This window comes from Ipomoea nil, unplaced genomic scaffold, assembly GCF_001879475.1.
Source record: "Ipomoea nil cultivar Tokyo-kokei standard unplaced genomic scaffold, Asagao_1.1 scaffold2694, whole genome shotgun sequence".
In the NCBI taxonomy this organism is placed as follows: domain Eukaryota; kingdom Viridiplantae; phylum Streptophyta; class Magnoliopsida; order Solanales; family Convolvulaceae; genus Ipomoea; species Ipomoea nil.
In genome coordinates this window covers 2481633-2504111 of record NW_017619122.1, presented here as the reverse complement: position 1 = coordinate 2504111, position 22479 = coordinate 2481633, and the positions used below count along the sequence as shown (strand labels likewise).

The 22479-nt window shown below is 47.5% G+C and overlaps 1 protein-coding gene across 1 annotated transcript; it reads right to left on the bottom strand.

Annotated features, from left to right (window-relative positions):
* Positions 1–945: 945 nt before the first annotated feature.
* Positions 946–1884, bottom strand: LOC109155198. Its single transcript, XM_019302914.1, has one exon. It carries the CDS (start codon positions 1882–1884, stop codon positions 946–948), a length of 939 nt encoding a protein of 312 aa, XP_019158459.1.
* Between the last annotated feature and the right edge of the window lie 20595 nt (positions 1885–22479).

Sequence of the window (22479 nt, the reverse complement as noted above, 5' to 3'; positions counted from 1 at the left end):
AACGAGATAATGGGCATCCACCCATTCCACCTTCCTTGCCAAACTTGTTCTCCTAGGCATGGTTGAAAGGTGACCCAAAGCTCAACAAAAAGGACCCAAGACTTTCTTCCCCTTTTTCTTCTATTCTTCTTGCATCGCGGCGGCTTCTTGGCACAGCGGCGGTGCTCCGGCGGTCGACGGCGACAGCAGGTGGCGGCAGCGGCTGAGGCGGCAACGGGTTGTCTACGGGTGGTGGGGAGGGGTGGTTCGGCTGAACTTCACGGGTAGAGAGAGGGGAGGGAGAGAATAAGGGTTTTGGGGATTTGGGGAAAAATTGGGAAAAGAAGATGATTTAATTTGGGGATTTTGGGTAAAGTGAGATTTTATGGGTTAGATAGAGTAAAAATTGGATAAGGTTCAAGAAACATAATTAGCTCAAGTGGTTCAAGGGTTGGGTTGGCAAGTGATATACTTAGGTTTGAAACTCAAAGTTTACAATTTTAAAATCTACTTGGTCTTTTAGGCTTCACAAGAAGGAATTATATGGATTTCTCTATTCCAAATTCAAAGAAAACTTGGATAGATTTAGGTGACTCACATGAAGGATGGATTACAAGTTATGCATAAACAAGGCTAGGGAATTAACTCAAGCATGACTCATTAATTAACTCTACGAAAGGCTTACTCTTAAGACTAAAAGAATCAAGCAACAAAGAAAAACAAGACAACGGAGGAAACAAGACAACACATAAAAGCAACAAGGAACAAGATGCGTTCTAAAGACAAGGGTAGGCTAGAAAAAGGATTACCAGCTATCTCCTCCTCAACTAAGCCCTCCGTCTCCGCCTGCGATCGCCCCATAACGAAAACTCTTCCCGACGGGCTGGCCCCGGCTGCTCCACGGCTCGAGCTCCCTCCTACTGCTCCTCCGGATCCCGTGGGTGGTGGCAACGCCCTTTGGTTGACTTACTGAGGGCACTCGGTGATCTTATGCCCTCTATCTCCGCAACGATAACACCAAAACGCTTGGCCATTGCAATCCTGGCCCGCATGCACTTTCCCACATCTTCGGCACGCGAACGTCTTGACTTGACCTCCGGGCTCCGCTCGTGTTGGTCCTTGGGTTGGAGAAGGTGCATTCTTGGCTTGGAAGTTCTGTCGTGGCCTCTTGAAGTTGGAAGATCCTCCACTCTCGGTCCTTTTCCTTGCGAGCTCATAGGATCCACGCTGTAGCTGCTGTACCCGGTACAAGTCCGCGGCACTCACATATGCTTCCTTCAAAGAACTTGGCCTACTCACGGTTAAGGCCTTTCGCGCCTCGTAGTTCGAGCCGGCTACGAACTTCTCAACCTTGGCGAGCTCGGTAGGGACAAGCATCCGGGCGAAGCGTGCGAGCTCTAGAAACTTCTTGTGGTACTCAACCACCGATGAAGAACCTTGTTGAAGATGAAGGAATTCCTCGTACATTGCGGCTCGAACATGCGCCGGATAGAACCTCTCACGCATTCGATCCTTCAAGGCAGTCCAATCAAAGCCAGGCTCCTCGAGGCAAGCTGGACCCTCATGTATCCACCACAAGTCGACCTCGTGGCTGAAGTAGAACGTCGCAAGCTCCACTCGCCGCTCCTCTGGGCATCCAACAACAGAAAAGATCTTCTCAAACGTCCTCACCCACTCTTCAAGAACAACGGGGTCTTCCTCGCCCGCGAACGTCAGAGGTCTATGGCTCGACACAAGGCGTCCTATATCCCTATGCCCGGCAGGCTGTGGAGGTGGCACGGGATGGTTGTTGTGCAACAACGCCTCGCTGAGGGTCTGCATAGTCTGCGTAAGCTGTTGCAGATTCTGGGCAAGTTGTTCATTCGTCGGGGTCTCCGGTGTACGTGCACGCTGACGGGGAGGCATCGCAAAGCTTCTACAACAACAACACTATTACAAACGAAACAACAAGCAAGCAAACGACTGAAAATAACACACAGCTCACCGCGCGTCCTAAGAGTCCTAAGCCAAAACACTTAGATTCTTACGGTCACCTTAAGGTTTCAAACCACACTTAACCACTTAGAAGTCTAGACTCTATCATCCGAGGCTCAAACCTAGGCTCTGATACCAACTGTAACACCCCCGATTTCCATGCCAAATTAAACTAAAATATGCAGATAATCTAACCACAATATAAGCAAACACAGCGAAAGCCTAACTATATAAAAACTGGAAAACGAAGAGTGTTATGCCACGTACACACTAGAGTGAACGCACAGGCAAGAACATCAACATCATCAGTCTAACAAGGGACAAGGTCAAAACAACAAGAATCTATTGTTCATCATAAAAGGCACACAGGCCCATAACAAAACTAACAAAGTCTGAGGGGACAACACTATCCATCACTAGATCGCGCTCACCACTACTCGGGACCTGAAATGCACATAAATACATGGGACGATGCCCGGTCAGCGAATGATGCTGGTAACCCACCAATACATGTTAAGTATCATACATAGATAGTATATACAAAATCGTTTTCGGAACGGAATACTGTATATATGAGTTCAAAGTCGAAATAGAAGTCAACCACAAAGACTCTATATCACTCACAACAAGATTAAGGGAACACATCCCAACACACGTCCAGATGTAACCACGACAACACAAGTAAGGCTCAAGGCGTATTCTACCATCACTCAGTAGAATATCACCCGACATGCTCAACACAAGAGGATAAAGAGACACACATTGGCAACACATGCCTTTGTGACAACACATGTCTCAAATAAAGAAACACACAACGGCAACACATGCCTTCGTGACATCGCACGTCACGAATCATTATCCTTCCTTATGCCCAGTTCTATCCTTATGGTTACCCCCAACCTTATAGCTAGTTCCAACCTTTACCTCCAGGACCCCTGTACAGCCAGGTCCAACCTTATCCCTCCGAGGACCGTCGTTCCCATCCTCCAACGACCGCCAACAATTTCCACCAATTCATAGTACACGAGGGTACCGATCACACACATGGAAACACACGCCTCCCAAGAAATACGTGAACCCGACACACAGGTCACAATCTCCATAATCACGTCATGGCCACCACGAGGACGATGAGAGAGAGGATTAATGATTCGGTTACACAGAAAGAGGTTACAGGAGAGTATATGATAACACACCACTATACACTCCTAACTAGTAGACCAACTTACTGAGACTAATTCTAAGACCACACAATTACATCACATGTTACATATAATTAAATAACAATAATAATACTAACACTAACACACCTCCTCAAGCTCAAGGCTGGTGCTCTACAACATTGGGCTTGACTCGTAAAACTGTAAACCAGGGCCCAGGTAGTGGTTTGGTGAAGACGTCGGCTAGCTGATCCTTGGTTGATACAAAACTAACCACAAAATCCCCTGAAGCGACCTTGTCTCGAACGAAATGATAGTCAATCTCAACGTGCTTCGTTCGAGCGTGGAACACTGGATTGGCGCAGAGATAGGTGGCCCCTAAGTTGTCACACCATAGGCTTGCAGGCTGTTCCGTATGGAGACCGAGTTCACGTAACAACGAGACAACCCAAGTGACTTCTGCGGCAACATCGGCTAGAGCCTTATACTCAGCTTCAGTGGAGGACCGGGCGACGGTGCGCTGCTTCTGGGCGAGCCAAGAAATGAGATTGCCCCCAAGAAAAACAGCATAGCCACTGGTACTCTTCCTGTCCACCGGACAGCCAGCCCAGTCGGAGTCCGAATAGGCGTGTATGGTGCGAGTAGGAGAGGGAGTAAGGCGGAGCCCATAGTGCAGCGTGCCCTTGATATACCGTAACACACGTTTCACCATGGCCCAGTGATCGTCGGTTGGACTGTGCATAAACTGACATAGTCTATTGACAGCATAAGAAAGATCCGACCGAGTAATGGTTAGATACTGTAAGGCTCCATTTATGCGACGATATTGTGTTGGATTCTCAAACGGTTGATCAGACGGTGTAACCGGTTGAGTGACGGAGGCAGGTGTTGCTAGGGGTTTGCAGTCAATCATCCCAGCGCGACTTAGTAAGTCAGCCATGTAGCGGCGCTGAGAAAGAACCATGCCATCACCTGTGCTAACTGTCTCGATGCCTAGGAAGAACCTTGGTGTGCCCAGATCACGGATTCTGAATGTGGAAGCTAGACGACTAAGCAGAAAGTTGACAAGGGTGGCGTCACTGCCCATCATTATGATGTCATCAACATATACAAGTAAGAACACTTTGGACCCTTCTGTGGTGTGGTAGAACAACGAGACATCAATATTAGATGAAGAAAAACTTTCAGACAGTAAATAATCATGGAGCCTCTTAAACCACGCCCTCGGAGCCTGTTTGAGCCCATAGAATGAACGTTGCAAGAGACAGACATGGCCGGGATGTGCCGGATCTTCGTATCCTGGTGGCTGTTTCATATACACTGTTTCGGCTAAGTGGTCGTTCAGAAAGGCATTGTGAACATCCAACTGACGCAGTGTCCAATTGTTTGACACAACCAACGAAAAAAGAATACGGACTGTAGTGGGCTTGACTACTGGACTGAAAGTGTCGAAGAAATCTTCGCCCGCAACTTGATTAAAACCTTTGGCTACCAAGCAAGCCTTGTAGCGGTCAATCGAGCCGTCCGTGGTGCGTTTGGTGCGAAAACCCCATATACACCCAATGATGTTCATGGTAGGGTCCTGTAACACCCCTTAAAAACAAGCTATTTAAAAGCCTTAAACATGCAGATAACTGAGCTAAACAATAAACACAGCGGAAGACTAAAAGATAGCTAGATAACATAATCCGAAACACGGGATGCTATGCCACGTTTACCAAACGGATAAACGCACAGGCAACATCTGCAAAGTTTACATCTAAACCCATTGTCTCAAAGTACTACATCTAAACTGGCACACAGGCCACAAAACGAAAGGGAGAAGCTAAACTAGCCAACACTAGACCGCGCACTCATCTAGACATCACCTGAAAGAACACAATAAAACATGGGACGACGCCCGGTCAGCGAATAATGCTGGTAACCCACCAATACATGTGAAATAACATACATAGGTAAGATATACATTTGTAAAGCCATTTTCGAAACGGAATACATATATATAAGTCAAAAACCAAGAGTAATAGTCAACACAAGACTCACGCTCTCAACAAGAACACGGGAACACATCACAGGACCACAAAGACAACAACAACTCAAAAGGATAAAGACAAGACCAACGGCAACACATGCCTTTGTGACTACACACGTCAGAAGAAGAGAACTCACAACAACGGCTACAGAAGCCCTCGTGACATCACCCATCACGAGTTGATATGCCTTCCTTATGCCCGGTTCCAACCTTATGGCTACCCCAACCTTATATCTAGTTCCAACCTTTACCTCCAGGACCCCTGTATACCAAGTCCAACCTTATTCCTCCGGGAACCGTCGTTCCCCCTCCAACAGTCCCTCCAACAAAACCACCGATTTCATAGTACACGAGTGTACCGATCACACACACGGCAACACATGCCACCCAAGAAATACGTGAACCTTACACAAAGGTCACAACTCCAAAATCACGTCACGTCCACCACGAGGACCGCTGTAATACCTTGGTGACTAGTGTCCCATACCACTAATCGTGCAATCCAGGTAAAGCCACACACATATCACACCACAACAGGAATCAATCAACGGATCACAACGAAGATATGAAACCATACTCAATCAAGGAATGGATCATAGTCCAACAACAACAACGATGAATAACACAAGTTATCATCAACCATGAAAGGTACAAATAACACACACGCTAGTATTTAAACACCAAACTAGCATGCTTATCAAACGGGCACACCAAAGGTAGTTCCGAAGAACACACAAGACTCATCACGGTTCAACGAAACACAATGTTGAACACTTAGCACGATTCACGACACCAAAACCTACATGGAATCCTACCATATAGTTCTAGACATACGAAACATCAAGAAGACACTCAAATAGTTCCGCAAAAGAACAGCGGGAAGTCAAAAGACCAATTACCGAGTCAAAAGAATCACGGGGAACAAATCCCCAATCAACCACACTGTGTGCCCCGTGGGTGGACCCACGGGTAGGCCCCTACCCGTGGTCCTGCCCGCGGGTACCTACACCCACAAGCACATGTTCCCCCGGGTGGGGCGGGGGGTAGGGCTCTGCCCGTCGTTCCGCCCGCGGGTACATCCCTGTGTCCAAAATAATCCCTTCGGGGATTTTCAACTCCAAGCTCAATTTCAAGTCCAAAACATGCCAAATCTCACGAAATACAACAAAATGAATTGAATCAAAGGAAATGCCAAGCAATGGCACAAATGAACCCTAAACACAAGCTCTAGATATGCTTTTCACAAGATCATGCATCAACACTCACATTTCATAGCAAAACACATGTAGAATCCAAGAAATCACATATAGGTAAGCAAAATAGGTTTTGTAGAGCATGGGTTACCTCTTGTAGACTAAAGACTTCACATTACACCTCAACAAGATCCTCACCAGGCTCACCTTCCAAACCCACTTCAAGAACATACCAAAAGATCATAAAGATCCTATCTTTAAGAAAAGACACCTTAGATAAAACCAAAAACACAAGATGAACTTAGATCTTACCCTACTAGATGCCCAAATATATGAAAGGTTGAATCTTGGAAGCAACTTTTGAAGTTTTGGCAAGGCTCCAACTTGGCTCGGAAGAAAAGCTACTCACCTTTTTAGAGAGAAGGTGGAGCTAGATTTTTAGAAAGTGTAAGGAGAGAATGATGGCGGTCTACTAGGTTAGGTTACAATACCAACAACAAGTGAAAGGTCAAGAATTCCCTTACTAACATAAGGAAGTGTAAGGAACAAGGGAACTCCTTACAAGGTTCAATGTACATCTTTGACTTTGGGGTTGACTAGTCAGTTACTAGTCCCCAACTATTAAATTTCAGGAATTTAAGGAATTAAATTACAAATTGAAATAGGATTAATTACTTAATTAATCACTTAAATGAATTTGGATTTCAGGGTGTCACATGTTCGGTGGGACCAAACGCCGAGTATCGTTATGAAGCAGAGCGTTAAACTCTTGATCCATAGCATCACGCCATTGTGGATGTCCCACAGCTTGGGAGTAGCATGTTGGATCAGTCGTTGCTGTTAGGGCCTGGAAATCTTCATTTTGACCCCGAGTCATATGCCGAAGCCGCATGACATGATCATGGTCCTGAGGTTGCCGTCAGGTCCGCTTTCGTGCCCGAGTCGGAGCAGCGGGCTCAATGCCAAGTGTGGCACTTCTTGAGCTAGAGGCATAGGCTCAGGAGCCGGTATAGAGCCCGGATTGGGAGCAAGCAGTTGTGTCGCATAGTTATAACAGGTGCAGAGGCCCATGGTTGATGAGCAAGTGGTGATTGGCTCTGCTGTGTTATACCTGTTTCAAAAGGAAAAATATTCTCGTCAAAGCGCACATGGCAGCAAATGTAGGTTTTCCCACTGACTAGATCCATGCACATGTATCCCCTATAGGATGGTGGGCAACCTAGGAAGACACAAGGGGTGGAACGATACTCCATCTTGTGCCGATTATAAGGCCTAAGATGAGGGTAGCATTGACACCTGAAGACCCATAGAAATTGATATGGGGGTATTTTGTTATATATATGGGAGTAAGGACTTTGAAACTGTAAGACTGGTGTAGGAAGATAATTGATTAGACAGGTGGCAGTCTCGAAAGCGTAGTCCCAATATTGATGCGGGATAGAGCTTTGAGCGAGAAGAGCTAAGCCCGTTTCGACAATGTGACTGTTACGGCGCTCAACTCTTCCATTTTGTTCATGTGTGTAGGCACATGACTGCCGGTGATTAATGCCCAAGGACTGAAACATGACATGTAACTTGCGGTATTCACCCCCTAAGTCGGATTGAATAGACTTGATAGAGCGCGAAAATTGCCGCTCTACCAACACACGAAACGAGTCAAATATTTTATAGATATCTGATTTTACCCTTAGTGGATAAAACTAGGTGAAACGCGTGAAATCATCAACAAATAAGAGAAAATAACGTGAGCCACTAGATGACACTACAGGAGCAGGGCCCCAGATATCGGTATATATGAGATCTAGTATATTATGGCTACTATTATCAACCCTATCTAATTTGAAATGAGCGGATTTGCCGAGATGGCAAGCTGAGCACGACCCCGTATCTTTGACATTATTCGGCTGAACTGGGCAATTTTGGAGAACTTTATTTTGAACTAGACTGTGAGGGTGACCAAGTCTGCGATGCCATACCGCCGGTATAGCACGGGAAGTGACAAACGCAAACTGACTCCGAGACATAGGTAACTTGTAGAGACCACTTGAGGTTGGACCCTTAAGAAGAGTTGCCTTGGTTTTGGAATCCTTCACAAAGAAACAACTGTCATGAAATTCAAAGAAAACCCCATTATCAATAGCAAATTTTTTTACAGATAATAGTGGTACGATTAATTTAGGGGCATGTAACACATTAGACATAAACAATTGTTTTGACACGGATGGGATATATACATGGCCAATTCGTGAGATGGCCAACCCTGTACCATTTCCAACCCGGAGCGTGTCCGAGCCTCCATAATCCTCCGAGTTGCTTAACATGCCCGCATCGGGCGTGGCATGCGCCGTAGCTCCGGTGTCGGGATACCACGCATCCATCATGGCTCCGGTGTCAGGATACCACGCATCCGCCGGGGGATTGGATGCCGCCGGCACATCACCGGAAACCGCAACATTAGCCTGCACGGGTGGTTGGGTTGAGTACCGCTTGTAGCAGTATATGGATGTATGTCCATGGGAACGACTTTAATCTTGCACCTAGGAGCGCCACGCCCGCCACGTCCATTTATGCCTTGCTGATTGTTACAGCCACCACGGCCCCCTCTGCGTCTGAAGTCACCATGGTGGTTGCCACTGCCTCCGCGCCCACGGCCGGCGTACAGCGCGGTATGCAGACCAGCAGCGCCGCCTTCGGAAGCTGCAGGGTAGTCGTCTGCCAAGATGAAGTCCGCGGCCTGCAAGTAATCCGCCATCTACGGAAGGCTCACTGGCGTGTTGGCTGTAACACCCCGCGTTACGGCCCATAAACCAATTAATTAATTACCCAAAAAGAAAGATTAAAATCTCATTAACTAGGAAAGGCCCACCATAAGCCCATGTACCCTTATCCCTAAATCCAACCCTTAGTCCCATAGGAAATAGAAGTAGCCAATTATATAAATAGGGGCATAGGAGGCACCTAGAAGTCACACCACAAATAATCTCTCACCACACAAGAAGTTCTAGGAATTCCCTTAGGAGAAATCAAGAAAGGAGAAATCTTAAAGAAAGACGCTTCATAGCCAAGGAAATTAATTAAGGCTAAGAGGTAACCCATGTCTCAACAAAACCTATTTTCTTCGCTATAATCTCTTTCCTTGGCCTCTCTCTATATTCTTGTGTCTTGATTGAATTCTTCTATGATAATTGCGTTATGCTCTTGATGATTGATAAGATGACTTATATGCTTTCTTGAGAATCTTGATGACCTTGATGCTAAAAAGAAGTTCTTGGTTATGATATGATGATTCTTGACGAATCTTGATATTTTCTTGATGTTAAGAATAAAATATGTTCTTGATGATTTGGGTGGGATTAAAGCCCTAGATTGGATTGGGAATTTGTATTGAAGATGTTCTTGATTTATATTTGGGTGGGAATTCACATGTTCGGGTGTTGTCCGTATTTAGAAGCCGTAATAGGATGATTCCTACATGATTCCTGCTTTTGATCCATTATTTGCTTGTGTGATGTCGTAATTTGCGTTTAAAAGTGTATAAGCATGGTTTCGGGTTCCACAAAGGATCCCGGGACGAATTTATGATGTATGAGTAAGTGGGGGGTAGGTGGGGGTGGGGGAACCCACCACCTACCCGCTGCCCAATGGGGCACTGCCCGGCAGCGGGCAGCCACCGGGCAGCCGCCCGCCCGCAGGCAACCCGCTGCCCGGAACAGTGCCCACCGGCGGGCAGCCGGCGGGTGACCCCCACCCACCGGCTACCCGCTGGTCCATGCCCCCCTGGGTCCCCGGCTTCCCCGTTTGATGTTCCCCGTTCCCCATGGTGACCCAACGGACCCCGTTTGTCGTGCCTGAGTCTAGTTTGGAATTTCAGGTACCATTCGTAGGTTAAACGAGTCTTTGGAATTGCATGCTAGTTGAATTGGTAACCCGTGGACCTAGGTGGAAGTTATATGAGCCCTTAGGAATTATTCTTAGTATGTGAATCACATGTAAGCTTAATTATATGTCTCCCCCCCTTCCCTATGTGAATTATGTGTTATTATGTGCTATTGTGTGTTACGTGATGCATGACCCCAACTTGGTTAAGATCAATTGGGCTATACAGGCAGTTGAATGGGCTGAGAACCAACCAAACTGTTAACCAGGCCGGTTAAGATCGGTCAGGGATATTAATATGATATAGGACTGAGGTCCACTATACGGGCAGTTGAATGGGCTGAGAACCATCCCAACTGTTAACCAGGCTGGTAGAGACCGGTTAGGTATATAAAGATTATGTATAGGACTGAAGGTCCACATGGGCCTCGGTGATATAACCCACCGACCTGGACGCGCCAAGCGGTGTGTAGGGCCAACAAGCCGAGGAAGGCTGTAGTCCACCTACCTGAGTAATCAGGCGGTGTGTAGGGCTACGGCTGTCTGCGATCCACCGAGTGGTGGGACATCGGTATGTAGGACCGTAGTCTCCGAGGATCTTTGCCCACCGACTGAGTTTAGCTCAGCGGTGTGTCGGGCTTGATTCGCTACGGCCCACCGATTGTGCGTATCAACGGTGTGTAGGGTCATAAGTCCCCCCTTGTAAAGGGGATCACGGTCCACCGACTGGACACGTCAGCGGTGTGTCGGATCGTGGTCCGACGTTGAGTTCGTCAGCGGCTCTCAAGGGTTGGTTGCGATCAACTCCCCTCGTACCGCGGTACTGAGGTAGGGTGCTGCGGGGCCGTGTTAATGCTATAAGAATTAACCCTCATGTTCAGGGCATGCGATTGGTCCCGTGGCGCCATCAATGATTATGTGATATGAATGATGATTGGATGATGATGTGGATTGGAATTGAGAAGTGGCTTGTGACCGTAAATGCGTATTCCTTATGATGATTATTCCTACTTAACTGCTTATTGTTGTCTGATGTGCTTATCCCGATTTGCTGAGTCTATTCCTGGTTTTAAAACTAGAGTCTCTTAAGTATATGTCTTCCTGCTTCGAAATGATTTCTGTATATCTATATATATATATCTATCTATACTATATTTCAACGCGTTGGAGTGGGTTACCAACATCTCTCGTTGAACAGATATATTTGGCTTTCAGGCACAGAGGAGTAGACACTGGAGCGCGCTAGAGATTTGGAACATAGAGTAGATAGTTTCCCTTTCTGCCTACGTGCCATGCTTATGTATTTACATTATTTAGGATATTAGTTAGTTAGCCTGTACACCTGAGTTCTCTAGCTCAGGTGTGGCATAGCACCCCATACTCTATTATATTATGTTTTGGGATTTAATGAGAATTTACCTTTATTATATAAGTCTTAAATGTTTGAAAATTTTCGGGGTGTTACAGTTGGTATCAGAGCCTAAGTTTGACCCTAGGATAAGACTCTTAAGACCAAGACCTTAGGACAATGGGCTTAAAACATTAAAAGTTTGGTAAGATAGGATTTAGGGAATCATAGGACGCGTGGTGAGATCGTGAGACCTTACACTTCCTTCACACCAACTAACACATAATTTAAATAAACTTCCTCTACATCCCTAGCATCAAGGTAAGGATGCAAAATAATATCAACCTATGAACCCCAGGATGACATCAAAGAGGAAGCAGACAAAGGCACCGAAACTTCCCACACAGGAATTCATGACTCAAAATCTACAACGTCTGGCCCAAATTGCCCAGGCATTAAACAATGCAGTCCCCCAACCATCACCACCAAACAGAAACTTGGAAATCCACCGCCAAGTCTCGGAACACCAACCACCCACCTTCTCCGGGGACGAAAATCCCACGATCCTCGAAGAATCGATCAGAACCTTCGACAAAATATTCCCGGCAACGGGATGCCCAGAAAACCACCAAGTAGAGGCGGCCTCCTTCTACTTCAGGCACGGGGCCGACATCTGGTGGGTCCACGAGAAACCCATATGCGAACAAAGCCCCGGGTTCAACTGGGAAGCCCTAAAAGCGCGACTACGAGAAAAATTCTACCCCAGTCACCTGAAAGCAACCATATACGAGGAATTCCTCCACCTAAAACAGGGAGCAACCCCAATCACAGAATACTACCGGCAGTTCCTTAAGCTAGCTCGCCTCACTCCCGAACTAGTACCTACAGAGACAATCAAAAACAAGAAATTCATAAAGGGCCTCAATCCCGAAAACGAGAAGGCCCTAACTATACGAGAACCGAGAACCCTCGAAGAAGCCTATGCCAAGGCATTCCAACTACAACAAATCCCAGACGAACCACAGGAAACGCACCTGGGACACAAAAGAAAGTTTGAAGGGAACCACACAAACCCCCTCCGGGAGCCTAAAGCCGCCAGGGCCACCTTACCCCACAAAGCCGTGACACCAGCCACTCAAGGAAGGATCCTTACCATAAGCAAAGCCAAAATCGGAGATAGCAACATAGTCTCTGGAACCTTCCTTGTACACACCACCCCCACCACCGTACTATTTGATTCAGGGGCTACCAACTCATTTATAGCAACCGAATTCGCCACTCAACTCGGTCTTAACACCAGCACCAAAGTACAACTCCAGGTCAAAGTAGCCTCTGGTGAAATCATAATATGTGACCGCATGTACAAAAACATAATGATCACCATCAAAGGAGTGGAATTCCCTAGCAACCTAATACAATTCAGACTAGATGGAGTACAAGTGATCTTGGGCATGGACTGGCTAGGGAAATTCCAGGCACAAATCTTATGCGGTGAACAAAAAGTGGTCTTACGGGGACCAAACGGCAAAAGGGTATCCTACCACGGAACCCACAAGGATCCAGAAATCAAATTAGTAAACATGATAAAAATGAAGAAATATCTAACCCAAGGAAACGAAGCTTTCCTATGCTCGGTCAAGGACCTCAACACCGAGATAGCCGAACCCCAAACCATCCCAGTGGTAAACGAATTCACCAACGTCTTCCCAGACGAAACCCCCGGAGCACCCCCAACCAAAGAAGTCGGTTCACAATAGACCTAATACCAGGTGCTGCCCCGATCTCTAAACCACCCTACAGGCTGGCACCAAAGGAAATGAAGGAACTGAAAACACAACTTCAGCAACTACTAGATAAAGGATACATCCGCCCCAGCACCTCACCATGGGGAGCACCAGTATTATTCGTTAAAAAGAAAGATGGGAGCATGCGCCTGTGCATCGACTACAGGGAACTAAACCAAGTCACAATAAAGAATAAATACCCTCTTCCCCGAATCGACGACCAATTCGACCAACTTAAAGGAGCAAGGGTGTTCTCAAAAATTGATTTAAGATCCGGATACCATCAGATAAAAGTAGCCAATCCAGATATCCAGAAAACAACCTTTCGAACACGCTATGGCCATTACGAATTCACAGTGATGCCCTTCGGACTCACCAATGCACCCGCTATATTCATGGACCTCATGAATCGAGTATTTCGGCCCCACCTAGATGACTTCGTCATTGCATTCATTGACGACATCCTGGTCTACTCCCGAAATGAGGAAGAATATGAAAAGCACCTCCGCACAACCCTACAAACCCAGAGAGAACACCAACTATACGCCAAGTTCTCCAAGTGTGAATTCTGGAAAGACAACGTAGCCTTCCTGGGTCACGTGATAACCGAAGAAGGAATCAAGGTGGACCCCACCAAGATTCACGCCGTCAAGGAATGGCCCACACCAAAATCGCTTTCGAAGGTCAGAAGCTTCCTGGGATTTGCTGGCTATTATAGGAGGTTTGTACCCAATTTTACCAAAATAGCTCAGCCACTCACTAAGCTCATGAAAAAGGAAACCCCCTTTCGTTGGGACAACAACTGCACCACAGCCTTTCAAGAATTAAAATAGAAACTAACCACGGCACCCGTCCTAACCCTCCCCTCCGGGGTGGAAGGATTCGAAGTCTTCAGCGACGCCTCCAAAAAGGGGAAGGTAATAGCATACGCATCTAGACAACTCAAAACCCACGAAGAAAATTACCCCACACACGACCTCGAGCTAGCTGCCATCGTGTTCGCCCTGAAAATTTGGAGACATTACCTATACGGAGTACAATGCAAGATTTATACGGATCACAAATGTAACACCCCGTGTTACGGCCCCTAAAACCATTTAATTAATTAATCAATAGCCCAAGAGAAAGAATAAATCATAATGATTAATTAGGGAAAAAGGCCCACCATAGTCCATGGGCCCTCATATATATATATACCCAACCCCTAAACCCAATCCTTAGTTCCGAAAGAAATAGAATTAGCAAACCTATAGTAGTAATTCCTAATTAGGACTCCTAAATATATAAATAAGGGACTTAGGAGACACCTAGAACCCCCCCGACACGCCTAGACGCCCCACCACCCCAGGAGAGCTCCAAGAATTCCCTTAGAAGGAATCAAGAAAGTAAGAAAGCTTAAAGAAAGATCCTTCATAGCCAAGGAATTAATTAAGGCTAAGAGGTAACCCATGTCTCAACAAAACCTATTTTCATAGCTATGATTCCCCCTTAGGGTTTCCCCATAGTATTGTGTATTAATGATTGGTGATGATTATTATTAATGATTGATGTAATGATCCCGTGAGGAATCTTGATAATCTTGATATTGAGAGTTTCTTGATAATTATGATGTTCTTGATGATTAATTGGGGTTTTGATGATTATGTGTTGTTCTTGATAATTATGATGTTTTTGATGATTAATTGGTATCCTTGATGATTATGTGTTGTTCCTACCGAATCTTGCAATTAGAAGACGAATTGTATTCTTGTTGATATAAAAGTGATTAGAACCCTAGGTTTTATCGTATGATATTATTCTTGGATTATCGGGTAGGGAAATCGCATGTTTGGGTGTTGATTATGCATGATAGGTTGGGTGCCGTTCGTTTCTCGTATTTGATCCGTTAATTGCCTACGTGTTGTCGTTAATTGCGTTGTAAAGTGTCTAAGCATGGTTTCGGGTTCCACAACGGTTCCCGGGGCGAAAAGTGATGAAAAGAGTCAGTGGGGAGTAGGTGGGGGTAGGGGACCCGCCACCTACCCGTGGCATTCTCGGGCAGTTCCGGCAGCGGGCAGCCGGCGGGCGGGCAGTTGCCCGCCGGGCACCCGCTGCCCGGAACAGTGATGACCGGCGGGCAGCCGGCGGGTGGACCCCCACCCACCGGCTACCCGCTGGAATCTCCCCCCCCTCGGGACCCCGGCTTCCCCGTTTGATGTTTCCCCGATCCCCGTGGTGTCCCAACGGACCCCATTTGTCGTGCCTATGTCTAGTTTGGTATTTCGTGTACCGTTCGTAGGTTTATGAGTCGATTATATTGCTTGCTAGTTGAATTGGTATCCCGTCGACCTAGGTGGAAGAAGTATGAGCCCCTTAGGACTATTCTTAGTTGGTGATGGTTCACGCATAGGTTTATTTATACGTTTATTCCCCTTCCCAACGTGTAATGTGGGTTGTATGTGCTTGCTATGTGTTATGTGTGCGTGTTGCCCCAATTCGGTTGCGATCGGATTGGTTATTCCTGAGCTGCGGTTCAGAAGCCGGCTACAGTCAGATGGGAATTCCTGGCTGCAGTCGGATGACGGTATCCTGGGCTGCGGTCCAGAAGCTGGTTGTAGTCAGATGGGAATTCCTGACTGCAATCAGATGACATTTTCCCGAGCTGCGGTTTGGAGGCTGGCTGTAGTCAGATGGGAATTCCTGGCTACAGTCAGATTACACATTCTTATGAGCTGCGGTTCATCGGTCGGTTGCGATCGACCCCTCCGTGTTGCGATACGGGGCAGTGTGCTGCGGGGCCGTGTCAGAGCTATATGCGCTGACCCTCATGTATGGGCATGCGATTGGTCCTGTGGCGCCAACAAAGTGTGTTATGTGTTGTGACATGGACGAGTTGTGATTACGAGTGTCTTGGGGGATGTGACTATGGGATTTATATTGGGGATTGTTCATGTTGGGTTATGATCATTGTTTATGCTCTGCCTTATCTGTTGTGAACTGCATATGCTCGTTATAACTGTTGCTTGTGTCTGGCCTTATCTGTCGAGTCATTCCCGGTTTTAAAGCTAGAGTTCGTAGGACATATTCTCATGCTCAAAATGGTTTTTGTATATCTATATATATATTGCTATATGTATTGTATTTCAACGCGTTGGAGTGGGTTACCAGCATCTCTCGCTGAACAGATATATTTGGCTTTCAGGCACAGAAGAATGAGTCACTGGAGAGCGCTAGTACTCGGAACGTAGAAGTAGTTAGCCCCCTTCGGCCTGCGTGCCATATTATGCATTTACATTATTGAGGATATTAGTTAGTTAGCCTGTGCACCTGGGTTCTCCAGCTCAGGTGTGGCATAGCACCCCGTACACTTGTATTATGTTTTGGGATTTAATGAGATAATACCTTTATTTTATAAGTTTTAAATGTCTTGAAAATCTGGGGTGTTACAGTTGGTATCAGAGCCTAAGCTTGACCCTAGGAAAAGACTCTTAAGACCGGTCTTTAGGACGTTAGGCTTGGACTCTAAGTACCTAGGAACATAAGACTCAGGAATCTTAGGATGCGCGGTGAGATTGTGAAACCTACACATAACTTCCCTACACGTTGCCCTTCCCCATTCTAAAACCCTTCCCCACTTATCACTTAACCAGAAGTGCATCGAACTCTAACTTAACATTCTTATAAACACTGACCAGAAAGACGATAGCATGGCACCGAACAGAAGGCAATCAAGGACTCCGGAACCCACCACTGACGACCCCTTGACCCAAACTTTACAGCAACTAACTCAAGTCGCACAGGCACTAAGTGATGCGGCCCTTCGCGACGTCAGGCCCCCACCGCCTCCGACGAGCGCAAGCTCAGACATCGCCCGACAAGTCTCAAACCACCGGCCTCCTACGTTCTCCGGAGAAGAAGACCCCGCTGTCCTAGAGGAGTGGATCCGGACTCTCGATAAGATTCTAGGGGTAGTAGAATGTCCGGAGGAACGCCGCGTGGAAATAGCCTCATTCTACTTCGGACACGAGGCCGATCTCTGGTGGATCCACGTGGGACCCACCCACCGACAAGAGCCGGGGTTCAACTGGGAAAGCCTCAAGGCACGGCTGCGCGAACGGTTCTACCCAACTCACGTAAGAGCATCCATGTATGAAGAGTTCCTCCTTCTAAAGCAAGGAACGACCACCGTCGTAGAGTACCATAAGCGATTCCTCGAGCTGGTACGCTTCGCGCCCGAACTCGTCCCCACCGAGGCAATCAAGGTAGAAAGGTTCGTATCGGGCCTCAACTTCGAAGCCCGGAAAGCACTGGTGGTGAGTAGGCCCCGGACCCTCAACGAGGCTTACGGCAGTGCCGCAAATCTCTACCGAATCCAACTACTTCAACGCGGGGTTCAAGAACAAATGCGAAGAAGGAATCCCGGAGGTGGGGCACCGCCAGTGAAAAGAACAAGAAACGACGTCGGCACGAGGACAAACAACCCGACCAACCCGAGGCCGCCCTTGGAAAACAACGAAGCAAACCCAAGGAACTTTCCTTGCCCGAGATGCAACAAAAGCCACCGCGGCAAGGACTGCGCAGGCAACCCCTGGAAGTGCTTCAACTGCGGGGAGGAAGGACACAAGGCCTTCCATTGCACTCAACCCCAAAGGCCACGTCCCACCACCACGGGTCACCAAGGGGGCTACGGCGCTCCCGGAAAGATATTCGTTATGAGCCAAACGCAAGCCGACCTCGGAAACGAAGAAGACCTCGAAGGGGAAGACCCAAACCCCGAAGACAAGGACCATACAGACCCCGCCGAAGAAAATCCCGAAAGCGAATTCTGCCTAGGATAAGACATCACCCCCTTGTAGCCGTTCCCTGTGTCATGTCGACCACTTACTTAGTTTAATTACTTCGGAAGCATTATGTCTACTTAACTTAGCTACTTAGAAAGTATTATGAATAAAGATTCATTTTCGTTCAAGTCTCAATTCCGCTACGAAAGTAAAACACAAGTTATGCCATCCACCCAACCCCTCCTCACTAAAAGACGAAACAAGAAAAAGGACAAAAATCACCTCATCAAAGAATGCCTAATGTTACCATCAGGAATGGAACCTTAAACCTCTCATCTACAAGTTAAAGCTTTAACCACTAAGCCATGAATGTTTCTTGAAACCACAAGGGAACACCCTCTTAATAAACCCCTCCAAAGCCCTTAAACCCACAAAATCCCCAAATCAAAAAACCCTCCTTCCTTCCTCCCCTTCTCCCCCAATCCCACACCTTCCCTTCTTCCCCTCTCACTCACCCCGCCGTCACACCCAAGAAGAACGGCGAACCACCCAACGCCACCACCAACAGTCCGCCGCCGCCCGCCAGCCCCGTACCACCACATCGCACGCCGCCGCTGCCGGCAGGAGGAGTCCCGACGCCAACACCGCCCGTCGCCTACCCGGACGCCGCCCACTGCCGCACGCCACCTACGCCGCCCCCACGCTGTCTCAACTCCCAACCAGCCACCACCTAAACCCCCGCCCCGCCGTCGCCGCCCTCGAGAGGAGCACGTCGCCGGAAAAGAGCCCGCCAGAAAACTCGCCGGAAAAAGGCACTCGCCGGAAATCTCGCCGGAAAACCGCTGGAAAAGTATCTCCTATCACGATGCCAAAGAAACCCCTCGGAATCCGCACCCCGAAGTGGAGCAATGCCGATTACACCGTAATCGGAGGTAAAGCACTTGAACCCGACCAATTCTCTCCGGAATTGGTTGATATGCTTAGACACCAAGGACTTTTAGATACGTATCTCACCATCAAAGGGGATACGTACCCCGAATTGGTAAAGGAATTCTATCAACACCTTGTAGCCACCAAACAGGGTGACAAGGTAGAAATCACCACCAAAGTTCGCGGCAAAGAAATTGTGCTTTCCGAAGGCCGTTTGGCCAAGCTCTTGAAATTGACCACCACGGGTGTGTCCGACTATGACCGGAAGGGGTGGATTGACACCCAAACTACGGGAAACAAGGACTATCTTGGGTACTTACTCAGGAAGGAGGATGGATTCACCTCGGCCACCCGACCACACCGGAAATGGCTATCGGCGGAGCAAAAGATATTGGTTATGATTGTAACCGATAGCCTCTTGCCCACCAATAATAAGAGAAAGGATGTGGGAAGCTTGGAGTGTACCTTTGCGTACCTCCTAAAACACAAAATCAAGTTCAACTTGCCAGCCCTCATGTTCAAGCACATGGAATTCTGTAAAACGAACAACCGGCTTAGCCTACCCTACGGGATGATCCTAAGTTGGATCATGGAGAAAAAGGGGGTGGATCTAAGCCACACCGAGGTCAAGACCCCCAATGGTATGGTTTTCAATGCCCAAAACCTTCGCCGCAACGACATCTACTACACCGAGGGAGGACATTACCTCACCCTCGAGGAGATTTGCCAAAAGCCCGAGGAAGAACGAAGGGAATTGGTTGACAGGTTGGACATCTCTAACAAGAAGCTCAAGCGAGCCATGCAGGACTGTGGGGGCCCGGAGGGAAATGAGGAACAGGAGGAGGATGACGGGCCCGACCCGACAGTGCAACCACGATCCGGAAGGGACCCGAGGGATCAAAACGAGAGCTCAGTCAATGAGCGCATTCTCGCACAACTCAACCGGCAAAACCAAATCATGGAAGAAGGGTTCTCATCCTTGATTCGCACCACACGCGCGCTCGATCAGAGGGTGGCAGCAATCGAGGCCGCCTTGGGCACTCGTGGGGCGTCCAGTTCCAGCGCAGGAAACCGAGGTACACCCATAACTTCTCTATCACAACACCATCAAAAGTTCAGCCCACCCCAAGCCAAGACCAACGTAAGGCCGCAACCCTAATCAGGAGGCCGAGCTACGAGGTGTCTAGGGGTGAAAAGGATGGACTATAACACCGGGCTTTGGGGACGAAGCCCCTTGTAAGGGGGGGAGAGTGTAACACCCCGTGTTACGGCCCCTAAAACCATTTAATTAATTAATCAATAGCCCAAGAGAAAGAATAAATCATAATGATTAATTAGGGAAAAAGGCCCACCATAGTCCATGGGCCCTCATATATATATATACCCAACCCCTAAACCCAATCCTTAGTTCCGAAAGAAATAGAATTAGCAAACCTATAGTAGTAATTCCTAATTAGGACTCCTAAATATATAAATAAGGGACTTAGGAGACACCTAGAACCCCCCCGACACGCCTAGACGCCCCACCACCCCAGGAGAGCTCCAAGAATTCCCTTAGAAGGAATCAAGAAAGCAAGAAAGCTTAAAGAAAGATCCTTCATAGCCAAGGAATTAATTAAGGCTAAGAGGTAACCCATGTCTCAACAAAACCTATTTTCATAGCTATGATTCCCCCTTAGGGTTTCCCCATAGTATTGTGTATTAATGATTGGTGATGATTATTATTAATGATTGATGTAATGATCCCGTGAGGAATCTTGATAATCTTGATATTGAGAGTTTCTTGATAATTATGATGTTCTTGATGATTAATTGGGGTTTTGATGATTATCTGTTGTTCTTGATAATTATGATGTTTTTGATGATTAATTGGTATCCTTGATGATTATGTGTTGTTCCTACCGAATCTTGCAATTAGAAGACGAATTGTATTCTTGTTGATATAAAAGTGATTAGAACCCTAGGTTTTATCGTATGATATTATTCTTCGATTATCTGGTGGGGAAATCGCATGTTTGGGTGTTGATTATGCATGATAGGTTGGGTGCCGTTCGTTTCTCGTATTTGATCCGTTAATTGCCTACGTGTTGTCGTTAATTGCGTTGTAAAGTGTCTAAGCATGGTTTCGGGTTCCACAACGGTTCCCGGGGCGAAAAGTGATGAAAAGAGTCAGTGGGGAGTAGGTGGGGGTAGGGGACCCGCCACCTACCCGTGGCATTCTCGGGCAGTTCCGGCAGCGGGCAGCCGGCGGGCGGGCAGTTGCCCGCCGGGCACCCGCTGCCCGGAACAGTGATGACCGGCGGGCAACCGGCGGGTGGACCCCCACCCACCGGCTACCCGCTGGAATCTCCCCCCCCCCCCTCGGGACCCCGGCTTCCCCGTTTGATGTTTCCCCGATCCCCGTGGTGTCCCAACGGACCCCGTTTGTCGTGCCTATGTCTAGTTTGGTATTTCGGGTACCGTTCGTAGGTTTATGAGTCGATTATATTGCATGCTAGTTGAATTGGTATCCCGTCGACCTAGGTGGAAGAAGTATGAGCCCTTTAGGTCTATTCTTAGTTGGTGATGGTTCACGCATAGGTTTATTTATACGTTTATTCCCCTTCCCAACGTGTAATGTGGGTTGTATGTGCTTGCTATGTGTTATGTGTGCGTGTTGCCCCAATTCGGTTGCAATCGGATTGGTTATTCCTGAGCTGCGGTTCAGAAGCCGGCTACAGTCAGATGGGAATTCCTGGCTGCAGTCGGATGACGGTATCCTGGGCTGCGGTCCAGAAGCTGGTTGTAGTCAGATGGGAATTCCTGACTGCAATCTGATGACATTTTCCCGAGCTGCGGTTCGGAGGCTGGCTGTAGTCAGATGGGAATTCCTGGCTACAGTCAGATTACACATTCTTATGAGCTGCGGTTCATCGGTCGATTGCGATCGACCCCTCCGTGTTGCGATACGGGGCAGGGTGCTGCGGGGCCGTGTCAGAGCTATATGCGCTGACCCTCATGTATGGGCATGCGATTGGTCCTGTGGCGCCAACAAAGTGTGTTATGTGTTGTGACATGGACGAGTTGTGATTACGAGTGTCTTGGGGGATGTGACTATGGGATTTATATTGGGGATTGTTCATGTTGGGTTATGATCATTGTTTATGCTCTGCCTTATCTGTTGTGAACTGCATATGCTCGTTATAACTGTTGCTTGTGTCTGGCCTTATCTGTCGAGTCATTCCCGGTTTTAAAGCTAGAGTTCGTAGGACATATTCTCATGCTCAAAATGGTTTTCGTATATCTATATATATATATTGCTATATGTATTGTATTTCAACGCGTTGGAGTGGGTTACCAGCATCTCTCGCTGAACAGATATATTTGGCTTTCAGGCACAGAAGAATGAGTCACTGGAGAGCGCTAGTACTCGGAACGTAGAAGTAGTTAGCCCCCTTCGGCCT

Coding starts and splice junctions, on each gene's coding strand:
- LOC109155198 (XM_019302914.1), bottom strand. CDS start 1,884: ATGCCTCCCCGTCAGCGTGCACGTACACCGGAGACCCCGACGAATGAA.